At 43.4% G+C, this 24,466-nt stretch overlaps 2 protein-coding genes across 2 annotated transcripts in view; both read right to left on the bottom strand.

The window, feature by feature from the left end:
- rassf4a (Ras association domain family member 4a) overlaps positions 1 to 7,506 on the bottom strand; it is an 84,399-nt gene extending 76,893 nt beyond the window's left edge. Inside the window, exon 1 of the mRNA XM_061227444.1 lies at positions 7,273 to 7,506. The gene's annotated coding sequence lies outside the window, so the exon portion shown is untranslated. The remainder of the gene's footprint in view (positions 1 to 7,272) is intronic.
- Positions 7,507 to 8,056: 550 nt separating this feature from the next.
- Positions 8,057 to 17,586, bottom strand: tmem72 (transmembrane protein 72). Its single transcript, XM_061228832.1, has 6 exons — positions 17,477 to 17,586; positions 16,289 to 16,355; positions 15,294 to 15,365; positions 11,974 to 12,113; positions 11,389 to 11,758; positions 8,057 to 8,168 (listed from the first exon to the last, which is right to left on the bottom strand). Exons 3-6 carry the CDS (start codon positions 15,305 to 15,307, stop codon positions 8,141 to 8,143), a joined length of 552 nt encoding a protein of 183 aa, XP_061084816.1. The 5' UTR covers positions 15,308 to 15,365; positions 16,289 to 16,355; positions 17,477 to 17,586; the 3' UTR covers positions 8,057 to 8,140.
- Positions 17,587 to 24,466: the final 6,880 nt, after the last annotated feature.

Below are 24,466 nucleotides of genomic sequence, written 5' to 3'. Positions count from 1 at the left end.
TCACAGCGAAACTCTGGATGGATAGATAATACTCTGGTTCGGTGAAAACATACTGTACTTTCATTTTGGGTGAAATGCCACTTTAGTAGTCTGTTCGCCCCTGACGGTACAACTGTTCCCATCTTCAGACTCATTGTGGAAGGGAACAGAGAGGTGTGCCTGGATCCAGACTCGGAGCAGGGCCAAAAGCTGCAGCACTGCTGGAAGAGGTGAGAGGAACTCTAGCACACACACACACACACACACACACACACAAGAAATTCTACAAATGTAATGAGAGACAGCACTGTGCAAAACTCTTAGAAACCCTAGATCACTTGATTTCAGGATGAGGTAAAATGCAGATGAAAGATAGATAAAATGTCTTGTTAAAATATGTGAATGTAGGCCACTACATGTGTAACATTATTACAACAACCCAGCTATAATAAAGCAACGAGGCAGGAGAGGTTGTGGTAGATTTCCAGTATAGTCGTGGCTAAAGGGTGTCAGGCACCAGATGTGTGTGTGTGTGTGGGTGTGTGTGGGAGGGGTGTTGGGGTCGTGTAAGTTTGTGAACATTCATTTGGAGTCACATCAGAAAAATCTTTGGGAACCCCTGAATTAGATAAAATGTAATGTCTACTTTTTGTTCTCATTAACAATGTATAAATCAACAACCTTAATGTTATCATCTTCTTGTTTTCCAGCCATGACATGAACGTAGCAAAAACCAAGATGTGCTTAAGGAGTAAGAAGATGATCCACTAAGCTGACCAAACAAGCCATCAACGGAACACAGAATTGTTCACATAATACAGCAATATCCCATGCAGCACAATACTCTAGACATGCTACTGATACGATATGCTTGTTGCACCACACTGAGTCCTGCATGCAGTTCTGGGGACCACACTATAAGAAAGATATAGAGGTCCTGGAAAAGGTTCAGAGAAGTAAAAAGATAAAGATTCTGAGGATAGACTAAAGACACTGAGCTTAGTAAAAGGAAACTTAGGAGGGATTTGATTATTAATCCCTTGAATGAATTTTAAAAGCCTCAAAGTGAACTATAGATGATTCTTCTATAGGTGAATGGTCTGTTCTTGTCATTATGTTATATTACTGTTGCCCTTTTAATATAAGCTGAAATTAATCACTGCATGCACATGCCATTTTTTGTACCTGGGTTTTATGCATAAAAAAAAATAAAAAAAATCTAAAGCAAAGATTCTGGGTGTGTCAGCTGTTACATGCTTTATGTGGCTTCTGCTGTTCAATTGAACACTGCTGTGAAAGGGTTTAATCAATAAACACCTCATCTCTTAAAACATCACCCTTTACTGCAATGATCATACAAACATATCCAGCCTCTCTTGTATTTGTCTTGATCCATTTCACAATTATTACAGAGCACAGCCCTGATGAGATACAGGTAGAAATCAATTTGCTTCTTTGGTTGAATTGATTTTCTTTAGCCATTATGCATCATTAAAAAAATAATAATAATAATAATAATAATAATAATAATAAAAGAAATGTCCACCTGCCACAGCTAGGCAAAATCCCAAATATGTTAACATGTGCGCGTCTTAACAAGCCTGCAGTGGCTGATACAATCTGAACAGAAAGCGCGGTGTTCAAATATGGTCATTCAGGAAACGTCCGCGTTAGTATATATAGGAGCAAGGGAATCCAGACTGACATTGTTCGGTTACAGCGTGCGGTCTACACTCCATCATGCCCAGCAGCAGAATCTGCGCAGTGTTCAGCTCGCTGCTCCTCCTCGGGGTCGCGTGGACAGGCGGAGGTAAGACGCCGGAGACGGCTGCGGCACGAGCCTTCATCACCCGGTTTCAACGCAAGTTCGTGTCCACCGCCGTTTCTTAATTTATTCATTTATTACTTGTTTACCGCCGTGACAGTCTGGATTTCCGAGGAATTTCCTGGATGCTGGCGCGAGGACACCGTCAAATCTGCGCGCGTGAGGCGCGTTGCTGCTATCCAGGTGCTGCCTTGGGATCCGTCGTGCGGGACGACACAGATCATGCCAGTGATTTTAAAGTAAAAAGCTGCTCATTTACTTCATTTATTTCAGCATAGTCAACATGCCCCATGAAGAGATCAAACAAGATAAACTTCTCTGTGCAACTCTCAGCGAATTCAGATGCAAAAGGCAATCAAAATCTCCATACTTTCTTATACCTGCACCAAGGAAGCACTTGAATACACCTGACTATTCAACAACAGCGGAGAAGCCAACTGTCCAATAACTTTTGGTCTCCTAAAATGTGGGCATTACATAATACATAAGAAGGGATGCAATTCCTACGCACACATATGGGCTGCACTGCAATTCATGATTACAAAGTTTGCACTTTTTACAGAAAGAACTTTATGAAGTTCAAAACGATTGCTTTTATGATATGTGAAAAGTAGTTTTCAGGCAGACAATGTGCATGTTCAGGAACGTCACGCTGCTGTGTGTACTAACCTTACTTATGGGCATGTTTCAGTTACACAAACATCCAAAACACACTCTATATACTGCCCATGAGTTGTGGTTACTGTTCACGACCACATCGTATCTGAAGTTAGAGACGGAGGTGAATCTATAGGCTCATTGCAGCTGAACAGCCACAAAAACTGACCATCTGGTAGATCATGAAAAAATTCATTACATTGTATTGTGTCAAGTTTCATGGAAAAATTCTGAAAGAACATAAATGCATACATTATCTACCAAATCAGAAGCCTATCATTTCCCCTCAGTACTTTACATGGCAGGCGCTCTTATCCAGAGCAACATACAGTTGATTAGACTAAGAGGGAGACAATACTCCCATGGAGCAATGCAGGGTTAAGGGCCTTGCTCAAGGGCCCAACGGCTGTGCCGATCTTATTGAACCACCGACCTTGCGGGCCCCAGTCACGTGTACCTTAACCACTACTCTACAGGCTGCCCCTGAATGGGTCCTGAATCCACTTGCAATATAGCAAAAAAAGCAGAATGTGAGCATGGGGCTGTTATTTCCAGACGGTCTGAAATGTAAACACTGAGAGACGATTGAGATTGGCATCGGTCGTTTTGGTCCTTTGCCCATCTCGGCCTTTTTAAGACACAGCAGCACGTTATCTTGCCCGTGGAAGCAGTCTCCCTGCTAAACTCAGTGCCACTAAGGTCAGGAAAGCAACGTCAACACGCATGCACCCGCCTGCCACCAAGGTATGAAATCAAGATATTTGTCTGTGGTTGCAGTAAAACTTTGAGTGGTACGGTTACATTAGAAAGAAAGACTCTAACGGGCTAACTAGTGCATTTGCTGTGATTTAGTAGGGCTAGTCGATACTGGAGGACTGTGTTAACATGTTTCTCCAGCTCCGATTGCAAAGCAACGCAGCTTCCCACAGTGTACCTCCCACAGTGTACCAGACACAGTGTTCGGCATTGTTCAGTATGTAATTCTGAGGCATATATAAAGAAATGGAGGTGGACTGGGTTCAATAGATTTTTTTTTTTTTTTTTTTGTTAATTCTGACAGCCCACACCCCCCCCCCCAATTCAAACACCTTGCATCCCAGCATTTTGATTACGGCCATTGGACTCATTGCCAAATGACTTGTTTGTTTGCGACAGAAGAATCTTGCTCCCGCATTTAATGAGGGGTCAAAGATGAAGGTCCGTTTGTCTCTGATGACTGGATTTCATGAAGTCCGTTTGTCTCTGATGACTGGATTTCATGAAGTCTGTTTGTCTCTGATGACTGGATTTCATGAAGTCTGTTTGTCTCTGATGACTGGATTTCATGAAGTCTGTTTGTCTCTGATGACTGGATTTCATGAAGTCTGTTTGTCTCTGACAGTACACCTGCACCCACAATGCAATGTAAGTCTTGAGCCTCACTCTGAAGCACAACCAGGAGGTGTGCCGGGCCCCGGACTCAGAGCAGGGCCGCAAGCTGGAGCACTGCTGGGGGAGGTCTTCAAGCAGCACCTCTCCCCGTCCCTCCCTACCTCCCTGTGAACCTTAATTGTTGTCTCTGTGACTTGCTTTGTGTCTCGGTATTTTTAGTTGGCTAGGTAAGCAGTGTTTGGATAGTTAACTTTGGTTACTTTGGCTCTGTTTGTTTGTTTCTTTGTTCTCAAAAAAAAAAAAAGGCCCTTGTTCTCATCTTTGTTGTACAGGTAGCAGTTGAAATTGTACTTCCCTCTAGGGTCTTTCAGCGCACTTGTTGTACGTCGCTCTGGATAAGAGCGTCTGCCAAATGCCAATAATGTAATGTAATGGGAGGTGAGAGGAACTCCAGCGTATAATACAGGGTGACTCTCCAACAGAGCTCCTGAATTTATCCAAAGGAGTTCCACAAGGGTCGATTTTGGGCCTGGTCCCGTTTACAATTTAGATAAAATTAGACTGTCATCATCAGGAACAGTCTGCAATTTAGCTTCAAGTGACGCAGCCACAGGCAGCTCAATTAAAGCAAAATATGTCTACAATCATTAAGTGTGTTACACACTGCTGGATACACTTCGGGTTTTGATTTCAGTAGCAAACACTGCCATCTAGTGGAAAAATACATTTTCTAAGTCAAGCTCTCCTTACTACACCATAAACTCTGTGGCTACTTTGAGGTTCCATCCATCTGTAAAAGTTTGTAAGTGAGTGTTCTAGCTGTCACTCTCTCTGATCAGCAGAGGGAGCCAGAGCAGAGACCAGTTTAATCGGAGAGAAACCAGTGTCACCCACCATTGCACTTTACGTTCATATTGACCTCATTCTGAAAAAACTCAACAATACATAGAGAGAAATGAATAGACATTCAAAAACAACTGATTAAGTATTTCATGTGTGCATAACATGTGATCACCAGTTATAGCAGTTGGGTACTGCAATAAAAGTGTACAGACAATGTGGTCTGCATGACGACTGCAACCCCTGCAGACCCATGGAACAGGACAGATTGGAAAGATTAGCATTGTACAGCGAGCAGTACCATTTGCCATAGTTGCACATTATTTAATCCTGCTCATATCACAAAGGCGAGAGTTTGCTTTTTGCCACTTATTGCTGTCGATTGATCGCGAGATCTTCTGCGGCCAGGCCTTGCGGTCGGGCTGCAGAAACATATTTGACTTGACCCCTGTGAGGATACAACCACTGAACACAGCAAGCAACGCAGCAAGTCCAAATCAACCGCCTTCACATTAGCAGCGAGTCTAAAGTAACAGCGCTAAACTTTTGACCCTCTTGTGTTTGCAGGCATGACCAGAATCTAAAAGATACGAAGATATGCATGAGGAGGAAGAATTCACTGTTCTGACCACACAAGTCATCGACGGAATACAGTACAATACAATATCCCATGTAGCCTGATACTCTAGACATGTTATTGTTGCTCTTAACAGCACATATAAGCTGAAATAATACACTATATACACATACTATTTTTGAAGTACCTGCATTTCACACATTAAAAGGAAATGAAATGTAAAAAGCAACGATTCTGGGTTTGTTGGCAGTTTCAGGCTTTATGTTCTTTTGCTGTTCAATTTAACACTGCAATTAAAGGGTTTAATAAACAAACCCACATCTTTTAAAGTTCACCCTTTACCCCACTGATCATACAAACATACTCAGCATCTCTCTTCCGAGTCTATCTACAATGGACATAGCTTTTAATTAATTAAAATATTGTAATTTTTATTATTACAGCCTGAAAGTAGCCATATCGGAAATCAGAAACACGGCATCCATAATATCCCGTCAAAACAATACAAGGCAGTTTTCAACCAAAAATGTGTCACACGTGTATTTAACAAATTCTACAAATACCGTACTTACAGATACCATTGTGAGGAAGGGTTTTTCCAAATCACACGTACCTTCCACTCACGGAAGCAGCGCATTTAAAAGTATACCTGCCATCATAACAATACATTAAGGCCATGGGCACGGGGAAGCATACAGATAGCGTGTAATAAAAAGCCGGCGATGTTATACGATGAAATATGAACACCGGTGTATTTCGAAACCGTTCCCGTCGGGCTATGTGCAGTCGGCTAATGAACCGCTGCCGTTATTTCGCCGTCCACACAAAGGGCGTCAAAGAACGCCGCTCCACCTGTTCCCACAAAATCTCGCTGTGACCCCCGACCGATTAAATGGATACAAGCAGCTGGAGCCAGTCGCTAAACATAATTACATTTACCAGGGAGTCGCGTTTTATGAAACCGTTGTCAGTTGTTAATTATGCTAAAGACAGCGCAAGCACCGGTCCCTGCTGATAAGCTCTAGATTGCAAGCAGTTGCCGGCGTGTAGTTACCGCACGCGCATTACAGTAACCCACATTTCATCAAAACATTTAATGTTGTTTAAGACACACAGTTACTAAGAGCAACGTTATTTGAAATTGTTGCGGATAACTCAAATAGTCAGCGGTTAAGGGGAAATTTAACCACTACTCCATTTGGTCTTTTGCAGGACTGCCCAACTGTGCTCCTGGAAATGTATCGTCCCGTATGTTTTCACTCCAAACCTAACAAAGCACATCCCACGTCAGCAGCTACGGCTCGTTCAACTGGCAATTGGTAGAATCGGGGAAATTTATGGTTGAAATGGCAACGTACAGGACTGGAAATCTCCGGGACCTGATCTACGCAAACAAAGAAAATTGAAATATATGCGGTGTTCGGGGAGGTGCACAACTCTCAGAATTCATATGATCTCAATAGTCTGTCGAGTTGACTTTTTTTTTTATTTTTTTTTTACCTACATTCTGATGTATTAATTTTGAAAATAGAGCATATAAATAAGATATAAAATACTTGAATCAAACAATACACAGCAATTATTTTTGCAAACCGGCACAGTTGCAAGACTCGCAAAGCCTTTTGCCCATTTTTGTTTATAAGTGAACCAGGCAATATGCAGACCTCACAGCTCACACTTCTGCAAATCCGGAAGACAGAGAACATGGGGGAAGAACCACAACAGATCAATTTAGCATCTTGTATCGCTACAGAAATTATACAATCATCCTTGCCCGACTGGTCAGCGGTTATACAGCTTATAACGTCTCCAGTTAGCAAGACGCGTTTCCCCAAACGTGGAAAGCGTTTTTTTTCCCCCCCAAGATCATCCGCTCAACTCACGCTAAATTCCAGAAGGTAGCCGGTTCTCTAATAATCTAAATTCACAAGTCATCTCGCACAATCTTGACAAATCAGGCATTTTTTGTCCAGGTGTGTCATTGGTAAATTAGTGCGCCGACAATTAATGCATATTTCCTTACCATTTGCCTTCGTACAAAATGTACGCTTCTCCGTTCTCTTGTCCAACAAAACTTCCTCTTACAGCCGTCCCTCGTCAGGTTTTCCTGTCTTCAATTTTGTATAGCACCTACTTGACCCTGCTTGTTTTGGAAGAGAGCGCTACTGAAACGCCGTCCTTGTGGTTACGTCATTGACAGTGGTGTTGGGCAATCAGGTTTTTGGACGAATGAAAGAAAACCAATCCACGTCGACGAGGGCGGGAGAAAGTTCCCCCTTGGGATAAGACAGAAGCGACGAGGTGTTCGTAGTTACTAATTACACGTTCGTCACGTCTGTACGTAGGCATACCGCCATGAAATGTTGGTTGTCGAACGTAAAAATATGAATAGCCTCCATCCGAATTCTGAATTCCAGTTTCAAACTGGAATTGAAACAATACACTTTGTGAAAAAATTATATAAATCATAAATATTCAAAGGAACGCATTTGTTCTCTCTAACAGCATTAAATTATTAATCTCAACCGAAATATGCCACATTGCTAGAATAGGTTACGGGAGATTATTTACATTATTAAAGATTGTAAAAGATTGTATGTCGGTCTTTTTGCATCCTGTTGTGATATGAAACTCTGGAAATGCCATCTAGGAAAATGCCTGTGGACAAGTGTTGATAATATTTTCTGAGGAAGTCTTTTTTTTCCAGAAGCTGGGCCACCTCCTGGACAGGAAACGTTGCTTTGCTTTAGAGGAAGAGACCGTGATGAGGTGAGCTCCAAAAAAGGAAAATAACTTCGCAGGATGTGGCAACCGGCACAAAACAAGGAAAAAGGATTGGGAGTCCATGGCGTATCACAGCCTGGAAAACAAGAAACGGTCCGCACACATTTTCAGCAGATGCCCGGTGGTATGCAGGTACTGTAGAAGAAATCATACGTCAGTGACATCATGGATTTGATTATTTTAATGTTTTATTATTTTTTTATTTTGTATTTTTTAAACCTTTATGTCTGAAATGAGCTAACTACCCAGTGCAGAAGAGGTCCCCACTGATTTATCTCACTCCAGCTCCTCCATACAGAGATGTGACTCCTGCTCTATTTATTTCGATGAAGCCATTCAGCACAGAACAATGGCGAAAGCGGCCATGAGGCTTTCCTTCATCAACTCCCATGAAACAAAGAGCTGTTTGGCCCATCAGAGCAGACTATCAATACCTCTCAGTACTTTTCATCACCACCTTCACTGCACCAGGAAAACGCAACAATGCATTACTGAAAGAAATTCGACTTGTGCAGACCTATCTTTTGTGTTTGCGTCTATGCATCTGAAGCAGTGGACCATGTCCTCCAAGGTCAGACTGAACTAGAGGCCCTTTTTGCGAGAGGGAATTTTGTGAGCCAAATGTTATAGCCTTGAAGTGACTGTCTTGGCTACAGTTTTGGTTAGATACTAATAGACTAATGGCTATTTCTTCTCTGATTGATTCTTGGTCTTTGGTCTTGATGACTCAAGGCAGCATAAAGCTGTCTCCTCAAGCAGAAAATGCAGAACATTTAATGCAGTCCTCAGGAGATGTTTGTCCTACTTTGTGAATGCTGTCAGAAACATTTGCTGTCTGACGTGAATTGAACTAGGCCTGCTTTGTGTTATTGCAGAACCTCAGAGATCCGAAATACAGAAAGCCGTTTGGTGTCAGCCCATAGAATTGGAAGTATAACATTAATACAAAATGCAAACAAGTAACACACTACTAACTGAGAAAATAAATGATATCAAAATGAGATCAGGAGGTCAGATTAACAACTGTTGCTAAAGAGTAGCCTACAAGGACCAGGACAAAATTTGCTTTTGGGTGGAAGCAAAGCAGGCAAATCATTTTGTGTTGTGTCACTGCGTGAAAGGCCAGCAGTCTGCCTCAACAGGCCACCCCCGAAAAACACATTTGAGAAACGGAGACAGTGCTGTTAAAGAGGACTGAGAATGTGTGATTTCCTGCCTGCTATTGAGAGATGACTCTGTCTTTCTCTGCTGCAGGCTGGCCCGGTAACCTCACAGTAACGCACGGGGCGTTAAATCTTTCATCCGAGCGGGCGTGCTTTTCATTTTCATTTCAGTCGACTTTGCGGTCGTTCATAATAAATGCCTGCGTCTGTTTCTCCAGTCCTGTGCTCTGTGGCTGCCCTAGTAACAGGGTTTTGGGTAGTCTCCGCCTAGCTGTCATAGCACTGGGTGTGTAGGTCTGGGTTTCCCATCAGAGTACGTCACAAAGCTACAGCAAACTCATCCTCTTTCTGTCCCCAAAGAAAACGAGGTAAAAAAAAAACTTCTGGAATGTTCCGGATGACCCTTTTAAAATGGCAGCTTAGATACAGTGACACTAACTAAATAGCAGGCCTGGGGCAGATACTTAATTGTTCTGAATTTAAATACTCTCAAAAAGTGCAAACCCCGCCTTCTGGTCCACGTGGTTGACTCATGTTCACCAGGCGAGATCAGTCGAGCACAGAAAAGTATTTGAATCCAAAATAATTACGTATTTGACCCAGGTCTGCAGAATACTGCCAAGTGTCTTCATACATATCCTTGCTGGTCTTGGTATCAGGTGTGTTCACTTTTTATCATTACAGTACCCTTAACGCCTGAGTTTCATGTGCTTTAATCCTGCCACTAATTTGTAGAATAGTACAGAACATATAATTAGCATACATTTTTAAAATGTTGTTTACTTTATTCATGTGGGTGCAGATGAGCCATACAGTTCTGTGCTTGAAGCACAGCTGGTTTGGGCGATGGAGAAGTTTCCGTGGTGACAGTGTGTACCTTGGATGGGAGCTGGGAGCTACTAATGGACTCAAGGTTTTGTTTCATTTGCGTCACTGTGTGCTCATGAGGGCAGGCAGCGTTTGTTCAGCAGTCAGTGAGCTGGGTTCCTTCCGCGCTCAAAGTTTGAAAATCGAAAAGCGTGCAACTTGAATTCGGCTCGTCAGTCGAAATTGTTGCGGTTGTCATAGGTGGCCAGAGATAGCATATTTTGTATGCCAATTTGTATTCATGCCAAGTTAACGCAAGCCTTGTACATCCATCGGTATCATAATTAACTGTACATTCAGGAGATTAATAATCTGTGCATGTTTGTGAATCAAGAGAAAATGTGTTCCTGATACACAACAAATCTATAGAATTATGATTTGTTACACATTCTGAATACTGTTTGGTACCTCTTCAGACTGAAAGATACCAATATTTTATTTTTAGATTTAAGATTAAGACTGTTATTTGGTCTTCAGAACTATTTTTTTTTTGTCAATCATGACTAGTCTTGAAAGACACTCCGTTATGTCCATTATTAATCATATTCAATCAGATCCACGACTTCCCTCACCCCCGTAATCATTTCAGAAGCTTTTCCCCATGTTAAGCTTTGTTTAAATGCAATAACTATATCTCAATATTTGCAAACATGAAGCACATATTCCATAAATGTGAATGTGGAGGGATGATGGTTTTGAAGGAGCACCAGGCCACAAGGTCACAAGGTGTTTTGTCACGTGCACTGATAAAATAAGAAATATAATGAATATAATATACATAATATCACCCCAATGCACACAGATGTTACAAAATTACTTATCATTGTAATAATCACAGCATAAAACAAAAAGAATTGCTAAAGAGTAGCCTACAAGGACTGTTCCCAGATTTGTGATTGGTCAGAGGGCGCATTTCTGACCAATCAGAAGAGAGTGTGCATTGTACGAAGAGAAAAACAACAAGGGCTCATATTATTTTTCTCATCTATTTTCTTTTTCCTGCTCTTTTATCTACTCCCAGCTCCACCCATTGGGAGAGGCTAGAAAAACATCAGTCCTTGCTCCTTCAAATGTCAGTTCGAAGCCACGTCAGTTACAGATGTGGCAGACGAGGAGAGGTGGATCCACAGGTCAATCATTTATACACCAGGCTTTCTGAAAAAATACTTGTTTTCTTGCTCAAAGGAGACTTCTGGAGTTCCTAACTTCTACATCTGGCTTCTAGAAAGAACATTTAAGGGGCTGAAAAGGTTGAGTAGTGAACTCGCGGTGACTGGGTATAAGTGCCGCTTTTGGCGCCCCCCTGTGGCGGCTCTCGGACTCACGGCGGGATCATGGGCGCCTTGTCTGAGGTGGTCTCCGCGTCCTGGCATTCCTGCGTCTCGGCCTGGTCTTCTCTGAAGCGCACCTGTCTTGCGCCGCGGATTCCGGCGGGCGGAGGATTCTCCTCGACCGCCCACGCTCCTCCTCCCCCCGCTGCGCTGGGAACCAATGACAGCGCAGAGGTGCGGTTGCCGGGGGCGACGCGGAAGAAGGAGTAGGTCTGCTCGGCCTCGCCGCCCTCGCCGGCGGAGCTGGTCACCGCGGACGCGTCCTCGTACCCCGCGCCCAACCCGGCCCGCTCTTTGGCCGCCGGCGGCGGCTGCTTCTTGCTCAGGATAAAGTAGGCCACGCCGGTCACCAGGAGCATGGTGCCTGCAACCGTTGTCGGGAAACCTCATTAATGAACTCTGCTACAACAAATTGAAAACCTCGTCTGAGAATCAGGTTTTACATTGTTAGGTTTCCCTTCCGGGTAGCGAACAAAGTCTGGAAACGGCAATATGAAGTTAGTCAACCATTTGATGTGGGATTATAAAGGAGTTGAAGGTGCTATGAAAACAGTGTGACAACTATACGCTCCTGGGTACCTGGGATGACAGCATGCCACAGGAGGACTGGGTGCAGAAAACACACCACGGACATCAGCGTGTAGTACAGAAACTTCTGGAAGCCTCCGAGCGTGGCCAGCTTCTTCCATAACACAAACGCTTTCCACTTGGGGGGGCACCTGCAATAAAATCCCAAATGAAATTAAATCCGTGTCTTACTTTGAGGAGTTTAGTTTATTATTATCAGAGAACGCATAAGTCAGTTTATATAATACTGATAATAATAATAATTTTACTTTCATAGCACCTTTCTTAAATCAAAGGATAATTACAGAGTAAAGGCTGAAAAGGCAAGATTAAACAGAAAACATGCATGCATAAAATTCCTTATCAGTTGAATATGTGTTGGTTTTATAATGTGCAGTGAGTAACGAACACGATACACCCTAATCATGCACAATTTCCTTGGCAGCTAAAGGGTTACAGAATGACAACTTCACAGGTTTGCAGCACAATAAATGGTTTGAATTTCGGAAGCGATATGCACCCTTTGCTGCCCCCTACTGGACCTTTATGGTGTTTCACGTCTCCAAGGTGAGAGTTCTCACGAACGTCGTCACTTATGGATGAGCTCACAGCTCGTTTTCGGGGCTAATATTACAGACTAATGATTAGAGTGACACACAACCACGAAGAACAGCCCCCAGAAATCCTCAGCTAGTATTCATACCTGTCAAATGGAAGATTATTGAATGGAAATCCACCCAAAAATCATAATTATGTTTAAATATTCATATACTATATGCTCTCTCTCAGAATAATTGGTGTGACCTGTATCCCATCTTTCAGACACAAATTCTTCATCCATATCTGCACAGGACAATTTCAGAGGATAATATAACTGGGACATAATCCTTCTCTTCACACGGATGTGGAGTTTACTTTTGAACTGCAGAAAACTGTCATGTTGATTATTTTCTCTACATTTCTCATCATATAGTCATGACCACAATATCTATGACATTGAGATGGTGCTCTGAGTTTTATATTGTGTGGCACAATATAAATAAGATGGCTAATTCTCAATGTGAATACCAACATAACAATTAATATCGATGAGCGATTAAGGCCTGTGACTGGGACTGGAAGGTCGGTGGTTCAAGCCCCGGTGTGGCCACGATAAGATCCGCACAGCCGTTGGGCCCTTGAGCAAGGCCCTTCACCCTTCATTGCTCCAGAGGGGGATTGGCCCCTGCTCGGTCTAATCAACTGTAAGTCGCTTTGGATAAAAGAGCCAGATAAATAACTGTACTGTAATGATTTTTAATGAGTTCCTCCATAACGCTTCCTCTCAGCTCATGGGCTGCGATTACGGAAGTAACGTCTGTGAGGGAACAGGGACCCTGCAGTCCAGCGCTGGACTCCAGGACTATAAATCACCCGGACCTGCCGTAAATCACACTTAGTCATCTTACAAACGCACCTGTGAGCGGAGCTGGAAACTAAGATATATGCCGGCCCAATAACATTGTGTTAAAAATGTGCAAAAGGCTCATCGGATTAATCTGATGCTGTCTGTGGCTCCTCTCCCAGGTGAACACGTCAGTGTAAAGGATATAGCAGAACACATTCCGGGTTCACTTAAGGTGCTTAAGGTATGTTTTTGGTTATTTGGCTGAAGATGATGGACCCGTTCAATTTCATGTGGCATACTTGGTGGTGCAATGAGCAGTACTGTCGCCTCACAGCAAGGAGGCACTGGATTCAAATCACGACCAAGGTCTCCATGCTCTCCCCGTGTCTGTGTGGAGTCTGCATGTTCTCCCCGTGTCTGTGTGGAGTGTGCATGTTCTCCCCGTGTCTGTGTGGAGTCTCCATGTTCTCCCCCTGTCTGTGTGGAGTTTACATGTTCTCCCCATGTCTGTGTGGAGTTACATTTACATTTTACATTTTAGTTATTTGGCAGACGCTTTTAATCCAAAGTGACTTACAAGTGCATAGGTTCTTCCACAAGTTAAAGCAACACATGTTTGCATGTTCTCCCCGTGTCTGTGTGGAGTCTGCATGTTCTCCCCGTGTCTGTGTGGAGTTTACATGTTCTCCCCGTGTCTGTGTGGAGTCTGCATGTTCTCCCCGTGTCTGTGTGGAGTTTACATGTTCTCCCCGTGTCTGTGTGGAGTTTACATGTTCTCCCCGTGTCTGTGTGGAGTTTACATGTTCCCCCCGTGTCTGTGTGGAGTTTACATGTTCTCCCCGTGTCTGTGTGGAGTTTACATGTTCTCCCCGTGTCTGTGTGGAGTTTGCATGTTCTCCCCGTGTCTGTGTGGAGTTTACATGTTCTCCCCGTGTCTGTGTGGAGTTTACATGTTCTCCCCGTGTCTGTGTGGAGTGTGCATGTTCTCCCCGTGTCTGTGTGGAGTCTGCATGTTCTCCCCATGTCTGTGTGGAGTCTGCATGTTCTCCCCGTGTCTGTGTGGAGTTTACATGTTCTCCCCGTGTCTGTGTGGAGTCTGCATGTTCTCCCTGTGTCTGTGTGGAGTTTACATGTTCTCCCCGTGTCTGTGTGGAGTTTACATGTTCTCCCCGTGTCTGTGTGCACTTCCCACAGTCCAGAGATGTGCAGTTAGGCTACCGGAGACTCTAAATTGCCTGTAGCTACAAGTATATGTGTGTGTAGGTATGAGTGTGAGTGGTGTGTGTGTGTGTGTGTGTGTGAAGGTATGAGTGTGTGAGCGAATGGTGTGTGTGTGTGTGTGTGTGTGTAGGTATGAGTGTGTGAGCGAATGGAGTGTGTGTGAAGGTATGAGTGTGTGAGCGAATGGTGTGTGTGTGTGTGTGTGTGTGTGTGTGTGTAGGTATGAGTGTGTGAGCGAATGGAGTGTGTGTGTAGGTATGAGTGTGAGTGAATGGTGTGTGTGTGCGTGTGTAGGTATGAGTGTGAGTGAATGGTGTGTGTGTGCGTGTGTGTGTGTGTAGGTATGAGTGTGAGTGAATGGTGTGTGTGTGCGTGTGTGTGTGTGTAGGTATGAGTGTGAGTGAATGGTGTGTGTGTGCGTGTGTGTGTGTGTAGGTATGAGTGTGAGTGAATGGTGTGTGTGTGTGTGTGTGTGTAGGTATGAGTGTGAGTGAATGGTGTGTGTGTGTGTGTGTGTGTGTGTGTGTGTGTGTAGGTATGAGTGTGAGTGAATGGTGTGTGTGTGTGTGTGTGTAGGTATGAGTGTGAGTGAATGGTGTGTGTGTGTGTGTGTGTGTAGGTATGAGTGTGAGTGAATGGTGTGTGTGTGTGTGTGTGTGTGTGTGTGTGTGTGTGTGTGTAGACTGGATGGACAGACGGATGGACGGATGTAGGGCGTGCTCACGGCAGGCACCACATCAGCAGGACGTCGGTGAAGAAGGACAGCTCAAACACCAGCACCCCCCCGGCAGAGACACTGCGGGAGCACACACAGAGAGACGGCTCTCAGAAAAACAAGGGCACAGACTGGACTACTGAGCACTTAAAATGGCTGCAATGGCCTTTTTATTTTCTTTTTTTAATGGTTGAACAGAACAACAGTGGCATTATCTTTCATGCCATTAAAAACCACGCTGTCCTGCTGTCAATGCACACTGTATGAACAACAATAGCAATATGACAATGGCTTTCTGTTTGTCGTGTGCCGCAGGATATGATAGTTAATAGTTTAATACACTTTTCCACGTCTCACAGCTCTCAAACCCGGCTTTCTATAAGGACTCACTCACCTGAAGAGTGCTTCTCACGCCATCTTTAACACGCCGGACCACTCCTCAACTTTTCAACAATAATTCACGAGTCTAACCCGAGATCGAACCAACACATGACCCAGATTTGTCAGAAGAAGCATCCCAGGACGGTGTGCAAGCTGGTGTCACATCAGACTGTTATCTCGGCGACGTTCACACCACATCTCATCAAGTATGGGCCTGCTGAGGGTGTGGCTGTGTGTGTGTGTGTGTATGTACTGTAAAGATTGTCCTCTGCCTGATGAAGATGCTCCACTCCAAAGGTCTGTATGGAATACTATATTTGCGTCCATACACTGCAAACATCACTGCAAACAGTTACTCTAAAAATACTTTTTTTTTTTTTTCTCATATGAGCTTGTTTTAAGTTAATGTTTGCTTGACAAGGGACATGTTCTTATTCCATTGGCAAATCTTATCTTGAAATGAGTAAAACTCTTACATCAGTGGCAATAGTTTTGTCTCATTGAGTAAAAAGCATAAGATTTTTAGATAAGACTAAATTAAGTGTTGCAGTGTAATCCAGGTGAATACTGTGTGTGTGATACTCACAGGAGATAGACACCCAGACTGTGTGTGTGATACTCACAGGAGATAGACACCCAGATTGTGGAACTCTCCTTGTCTCAGAGTCTCCACCCCAACTGCACACAACACTGTGATCAGAGAGAGGGAGAAAAGGGGGGGGGGGGGGTAGAGAGTGAGACAGAGATTGTGTGACAGAAATGCTCCTGACGAGCTGGTTGGTGCTGCCTTGCATGGCAGCCAATCGCCGTCGGTGTGTGAGTGTGTGTATGAATGGGTGAATGAGAAGCATCAATTGTACAGCGCTTTGGATAAAGGCGCTATATAAATGTCAACCATTTACCATTTACCATTGATAAACTGCAACGACTGAAAATGATCACACAAGCAGTTGCACAATTCCACCGCTAGATGGCAGAGTGTGCATATAACAACTTGAAGCGGTTCAGTCAAATCTCAACACAATCTCAAGAGAAAACTGCTATAACGAACTCCCTGGAACACAAAATGTTTTTAACAGATTTATATATATATACTCACATATTTCTGATAAACACAGATTTGCTAAAAAAAAAAAAAAAGATATATATTATATGCAAACAATAGCATATAAGCATAAAGTTATTTTATCCCTCTGAAGATAAAGTTTTATGATTCAAGTCATATCAAATTGTTTAAATAACCTACTGAAATGTACGTTGCGATTTTTGGAACACAAATACACATAAACCTTTTCATTCCACCAAGTAGCATACATATGGTCAATAAAAATACAGGCAAATGCCCCAAAATTAATTGTAGCATATTTTACTCTTTAACGGAAAAAATTAACGCGTTATGAACAAGTTACTCTTGATTAATAGTGTAAGCGAGACACGCGCCTAAGTCGTCTGGTTAAAGCGCAGTATGCCAAACCAGTCCAGCCGCACGTGAAACGTATTCAAGTTTATTTTTTACAGTACGCAGAAATTGAAGATGTTATCCGCTCGTGCCAATTCAGTCGACTAAACTCATTCCAAAGTAAACAATCAGGTTATTCAGGGGTTGCCAGTTTCGCCTCCAAGAATGTAAAACTATATGGTTATAAGTCTCTGTCGCAAATACGAAAGCGAGCGTGACCCAGGCTATGCGTCGCGCAGCCAATTCCATTACAAACGCGCACCAATAATGCTCTCATTACTTTTGGACATGGGGCAATTGTTATACGACGTTCTGGCATTATTTAATAGCATTAAATAATGTACTGCTCTACCTGCTGGTGCTTTCACCGATGGGTGGAACCGTTTACCATATCTGTTCCGCTCACAGAAGAGTTTCAGGGGATGGATGCGGTTTGGGTAATTCTGTGAGGAACTGTCCGGACGGAAGATAAGACAGCGGAGAGCATAAATTCAAGAAATAATTCTCCCTATAATTCAAGGCACCGTTGCAATCTCGTTTTGCGTAGCCTATACATGGTCACGATGGAAATCGGGATAGGCTAAACGGGTTCGTGATAAATTACAGCAAAGGTAGAACTCTCGGGTGACTCATAAAAAGCACAGTTTTTATGCACGAGCTCTACGGCCCTTCCAGACCTTCACATTCTACATGCGATTCGGTTTACATGTTCTCGTGGGATAGACCTACTATACCCAGACCCAAGTCATCTAAAAAAGATATCAACGGACAAATGTCCCAGGGAATTCAACTTTTTGCAACAAAATTAAATCCTGGTTCACATCAGACATTATTTGTATGTACCACGGATGTGGAAGGCGCTCATACCGGCCGCCGTTGAAACGCCAAGTATCCTGCAAGCACACTCCACCACAATCCAAAAAGCCGAAGTCCCCATCCTCCAATTAAAACAGTCTTCCCTTTAAAAGCGGTTCGCTTCGCTGAAGTCCTCACTTGCTAGAGTAACATAATCCCATTATATAGCGAAGGGGTATATTTCAAAAAATACTTTCGGGAATCACGGGCCTTTGCATTTCAGAATAATAAACGGCCGCAGTGTCGACCTTCATCCGGCAAGGGAAAGCCCCCCCCACCCCCCCCAGCGCTGGTGGTTTGGCCGTCTAGGTGAGCTCTCCCCAGTTAATCTGCCCGGTATGAGTGGTGAAACGCCGCACAAAAACCCCACCACTCCCAGTCAGTTCTCCCGGCTTTCCAGGTCAGCTGCGCACTACGCACTGGAGGTGAACGTAGGGCAATCGTATGACGCCGCGGACGCGCAGACTCGGGGCCTTTTTAGGGGGCCCTTTCAGAAAGGTGGGTTAATGATACACTTGACACGAAGACAGCGATTATTAAGTGGCTATTACGGCAACACTGAAATGACCTTGCTGCCACGATCAAGGCCGTCCTCTGGAAGGGAATCAGGCCACCGTATATTTGGCACATTAACTGTTTAGAGGCCGCCCAGATCAGCACTGTAGCCTATGTGGCAAATCTACGCACACACTGGCAGAGTGTCATTTTCATTCACTGGTTGAGGAACTGTTTGCAACGGGTCCCAGTAATCCTCTGTTCACACAGTCATTTAACCCTGCGTGGAGAAAAGAGTTTTCTGGAATGTTCTTTCAAAATTCCAAGTCAGCATTCTAGGACGCCATTGAACACAATTACCAGAAGTGATTGTGACATCGGCATTAGAATGGTCACTCAAGGAGATTCTAACCACACATTTGTGACCTCACACCTTAAAAGGTTGAAAAAACAAAAGCAAAGTACACATCAAAAATCCAAACATGTTAAGTACATTTAAAAACTGCATGTGTTTGCATATAGGCTACCCCGTAATTAAATTATGAATGATAGTTGGCATCGGTCTGTGCCGCGTGGTTTTAATAAAAACCGACGCAGATAACTGACAGATGTTTAGCAAAGAGAGGCGGGCACTAGAAGCGATCTGCACCAGCCCATTTGTGCCAGGGTCAGAGGTCACGCAGATTGGCCCATTCCTGGTCAAAACGGATTATGATGGATTAATAGCACACATGCACAGCCTCCTTTAGCGTCTCGGATGACTGTTCTGAGAGAACGCAGCGACATTTTCCACCATGATATTGGTGGAAGTTTCACATTACAGCTAAAAAACAGCAACAAAAAGTTAATTACGACTGTTCTGTAAGAACCGGAGAATGTGTTTGGCTACAAAGCACAGCCGTTTAATATGATTTAGCCACAGATGTGGCTCCTTTTTCAAACACTTACAATCCAGAAAAAAAGGTTTAAAAACGTAAAAATTCAGCCAAAGCTCCAATCCCCTTGTTAAACGGGAAGGTTGGATCCGTGAGCGTTTGCCCAGAGGACGATCCTGGAAGTGAAGTTTAGGAGTTTCCCGCCAAGTTCATGACAGCTTCACCGAGAGTCCCGTCTGCGGGGTTAACGTTTCCCCGACAACAAGATGAACACACCGCTATCAAAACGCACACGAGGTCCACAACATTCCTGCCTCATACAGCACACTCTACACGACTTAAGCGAGACGGGAGCTCTTCATCTAGCTCTTATCTCACTAAATTCAGATCATATATTTTGTATATATTTGTCTTCATGTTTCATCAGTGGACCAAAGCTGCTTTTCCCCCTTTTCCCACCTCTCCTCTCTGCCTGATCCAGCTGGATGAGCAGGGCAGGCAGAGGTTAGCTGTGCTGTGTAGAGTGTAGGCTATAAAGGGCTATCGACGGCACTGCATTGCATCACAATTTTATTTTTCTCCCTTTAATTTTTTTCCTTTCATCCTCTCTTCATTGCAACACTAAGGCCCAGTTTATAGGGCCAGTTTGGGTTGCTTTCCTCACCCCGCACGTGCAAATACACATAAACGGCCACAAAACGGACATAAATAACCGAGTATATAACTGGGGTATAACTCTACGCCTCGTTCTGAGAATCCACTCGGCCCTTTTATGCAGTTCTGTTCCTGGTTCCAAACAACCGCAGGGTCTGCAGCCCGAGGTTGGCGGGAAATGTGGTTGGGAAATAAATGATTATGTTTCAACTCCACTAGGCCTGGCTACGCGCCGATTGAACTCAGGGCGTGAATTTAAGAGAGGTAAGCGTCCCGTATGGCGGAGAAAAACGAGAATGGTGTTAAGATTTAACTTAAGACGAAGAAATGTTTGTTCCCCGAAAACAATGAAATAATATTGTTCAGTGGAGTGCTCTCATGAATTGGGAATACATTTTAAATGAATATGAATTATGCTACATAAATACACAGACAGTGGGAGTGTGGGCCTACAGGAGTGAACAGAACCACGGCTGGGAGTGTGGGCCTACAGGAGTGAACAGAACCACGGCTGGGAGTGTGGGCCTACAGGAGTGAACAGAACCACGGCTGGGAGTGTGGGCCTACAGGAGTGAACAGAACCACGGCTGGGAGATCTGGGCCAGTACACGGAGATCTGGGCCAGTACACGGCAGCTCTCACATGCAGGTGCACTCTCGTTGAGAAAAAATGCAAATCCCTCCGCATTAGACAGAGATTTCTTTGTTTGCACTCAGGCCCACTCACGTCCAGATTACTGCCCGGTGCAGATCAGGGTCTCACGCTGCGACATGCCCTTTTACCGACGAGCACACCAGCACCCCGACAACATTGTCCTGTCATTACCATGCCTTTACGGCGAAGGCAGTGAGTCACTGCATCCAGAAACAGAGACCGGTCCTTTTAAACGGATGCCCTTGCAAAGAGCAAATGTAGCATTAATTCATCAATTCATTAATGTGTACATTATCTATTGATGCAGCTCAATGTTTATGTATCCCAGGCATAGTTCTTCTTCAGCCTGTTGCAGTATGCATCAGCTGAGATCACGAACAGGGCTACAGTACGGAGCACAGCGCTAGCTGCATATTTCTGCACATTACGGCTGCAAATCTCTCAAATCTCCACTGTTGCTGTTGAGACCAGCTCACAACATGAGGCCACTGTAATTAAGTACAACACCGTGGTTAGAAGGCTCCGAGCTGCATATCCAAAATCATCCTATCTGTCCTACAGAAAGCGGGCCTTATGATGTTTGGGATGCTACGCTACATTGGTTTTTGCAGGACTGTTTGTCAACTTCAAGTGCTTAGAAACATTTTTTTAAAACCCGCCTGCATTCTTCTCATTCAACATTCTCTGCCAACAGCTTATCTGATATGAAATGGCAAACAGATTCTCTGTGCCTGACGCTGACTGTTTGAGGCACCAGGGTCCAAATAAAAATGGAGGAAACCCTAAACTTTAGGACCTAAAGCAATCAGTCAGCTCCTAACAATATGCATCAACTTCTTCTCAATATGCATTTTTACAAACATAGTCTTGTTTATATCATTAGAGTACTTTAAAGGAACAAGAACTACCACAGCCATCATTATAATCTAAATCATTAATCGTAATTGCACTAACAGCAGTGCCTAATTCAGTTAGTACTTTCAGCAAGCGTTGTGGAAACGTGGCTGTAAAGTAGCCTAGTTGGTGCAGTGTGGAAAAAAATGGCCCCTCATGTCCGAATGTTGCTGGAACATTTTTCCTTGTACGTAGTGAAGCCTAAGGGCTATATTTGTTCTAATCGCCAAAGATTAAGGAGAAAGATTATCCACATCCTTATTGTTCGGTCAACGCACTCTCGGCGGAAAAATAGCTGGGGTTTAAAACGTCATTTGAACTGAAGTTCTGCGGAACGCATTCCACGCGCGAGACCACCCACTTCCTGCCTCGCTTGGTGCTCGGTTTCCGGAGCAACTTCACGCAGTTGAAAAAACACTGTATTTGCAACAACAAACGCCGTTAGGTAGAAGAGGACCACACAACGAACACCTACCCTACCCCGTCGTAGGCTACACGACCACAGCATGGTTGGACGCTGTGAAATGAAGTGTTTATTTTAACAAGTGAAGTGCCTGTCTTTCTCAAAATAGGCCGAGCTAACATGACACACAGACCACTTGCGGACTCATGAGAACATGCTTGCGAGTGTATATTTTCACTGTCCGTTACAAACGCTGTCTCCCTCCCCTCGTTTCAACGCTGCATTCCATTGGGTTGATAATCTTCCATATCGGCTTCACACTTCGTATGTTTTCATATTTACATGCAGTGCTCACTGGTACGCATACAGTATATAGCCTAAGCTTCGGACTGCACTCGGTCGTAGGTTTTATCCGTGAAGTGTTCACATTGTTTAGGCTACTTTCAACTACCATGTCATGGCGAGTTAGGCTACATGATACACATCCAAGAGAACACGTCAGATTAGTGGACTGTGTTAATCTTATGGTGGTTAGTTTACTCACTGCGACGGGGTAAATTTGGCAGAAGCGAGCAGAGAATGGAGCCATGTATGAATGACATCGTTATTGCTTTGACTACGATCGTACATAATTCTGTCAGGTGCCTCGTTTCGAGAGACAATCTATAGAGTAGCTAAAACAACATAACATTAAAGAGTGATAGATTTCGTACGGTATTGACCTTGATGCTGTTATAAAAAGGAAAACAGGTTCAATTTACATTACACTACATTGACATTTTAGTCATTTGGCAGACGCTTTTAATCCAAAGCGACATACAAGTGCATAGGTTCTTTCACAAGTCAAAGCATCACATCCATAACTAGGAAAATACATATGAAGTGCTGTTCTAAACATATAGTCACATAGACAAGAGGGATTGGGATCAGGAGGGAGGACTAAGGTAGAGTTTGAAAATTTAAAAATGAACTATATTAAAATAGCCGATGCAAAATGTGAATTCATAAGAACATAACATTCATACGACGGTAGGCATGTTATTTCATAAGCTATTCTTTTAGCTGTAGATAATTAGATCTGTGCGAACTCAATGAGCTCAACAAACTGATAAACACATTTGTAGCAAGCATTGTTTGTAGTCCAACATATGGTCTGTAGTGAAAAGGCTTGAGGCTGGCTGATGTTGGGACTATACTTCACGAGCTCTGGACCTCGATTGCCCATACAGGTAAACTTCAATTCCATCTCTTCAGCTTTATATGTTAGGTAGAAGAGGTGCTGGCTAGATTAAATATTACTTGTAATTAACCTGGATACAAGAGAAACAGCAATCAGCCTACGTGTAAATAAATAAAAAATATGGTGTGGCCGATATTATACAACATCTAAGCCAAGAGGAATGTGGTTTACTATGACAAGCCGATGAACTTGTAAGGTTATTAACATACACAACGGGAAAGAATAGCCTGTGGCTGTCAGTGTATTCTTGCAGGCAGGCTGGATTATGTGTGTATATCGGACCAGCAGGTATTTCCACACGCAGGACATGATTGGTACTGCTCAACAGCGACATCTGGTGGTCGAGACCGCCTGTGTGATTAACTGTCGCACATAAAACGACTATTGGGGGGCCGTGACGAAATTTATGATTGTTATTGAAATTCGTGACAGGTCCTCGTTCTTTTGCAAGGTTTATCAGCTGTTTTTTATCCTGCCATACATCAGGACTTAGCTGATCATAAAAAGAATGTCATTCAAATAACGCCCTTGGTTTAAAAAATAAATCTGCCAAAGTCAACAGTGCGCACGTGGGAATACTACGCGCACATGCGTGATACTATTTAGTTTTTATGCTTCATATCTTATCTTCTTATCTGATAAAATTGAGTTTGTTTCCATTTTTTTGTCTCGCCAAGAGTCAGGATTATGAATTACAAATTGAGAAATACATTTACTGGATCAACATCTGAACGCACGGATGAAAGTGAGGAACTAAATTAATTTGGGTTGAATACAGACTGATTAAAGGCTTTCATTCAGCAGGGTCCTTAGCGGTATCTCTTAACTAATGCCCTGTGAATGGAAAACGTCCCAAAGCCCGACAGACTGAGTTCAGAATGAGTTTTCATATCCTCCGCCATGAAAAAAGACTGTTTCCCATCATCCTTTTACCCTCTCTCCGTGAGAAAACCAGTGATCATCCTTTTACCCTCTCTGTGAGAAAACCTGTGATCATCCTTTTACCCTCTCTCTGTGAGGAAACCAGTTGCTAAATGTTAACACAGAGGTGACCACAGGAGGGTGAGGAGGAGAGGTTAGGAACTAGAAAAAAATAAAATAAAAACCTGTCACTGCTCTTTGCAAATGTTTTGTGGGCGTTTTAGATATAAGTCCAAGAAGAGAACGCTCATGTGTGTGGGCCATTAAATCTTAAAATGTGAAAAATAGACATGAACCTACTGAATTTCATTTATATAGCTAATCTACGAATACAGGTCATATCCTATTTGG

This window comes from Conger conger, chromosome 18 (genome assembly GCF_963514075.1).
Source record: "Conger conger chromosome 18, fConCon1.1, whole genome shotgun sequence".
Lineage (NCBI taxonomy): Eukaryota > Metazoa > Chordata > Actinopteri > Anguilliformes > Congridae > Conger > Conger conger.
The sequence above is the reverse complement of the archived record's forward strand: the minus strand, read 5'-3'. Positions and strand labels throughout refer to the sequence as shown.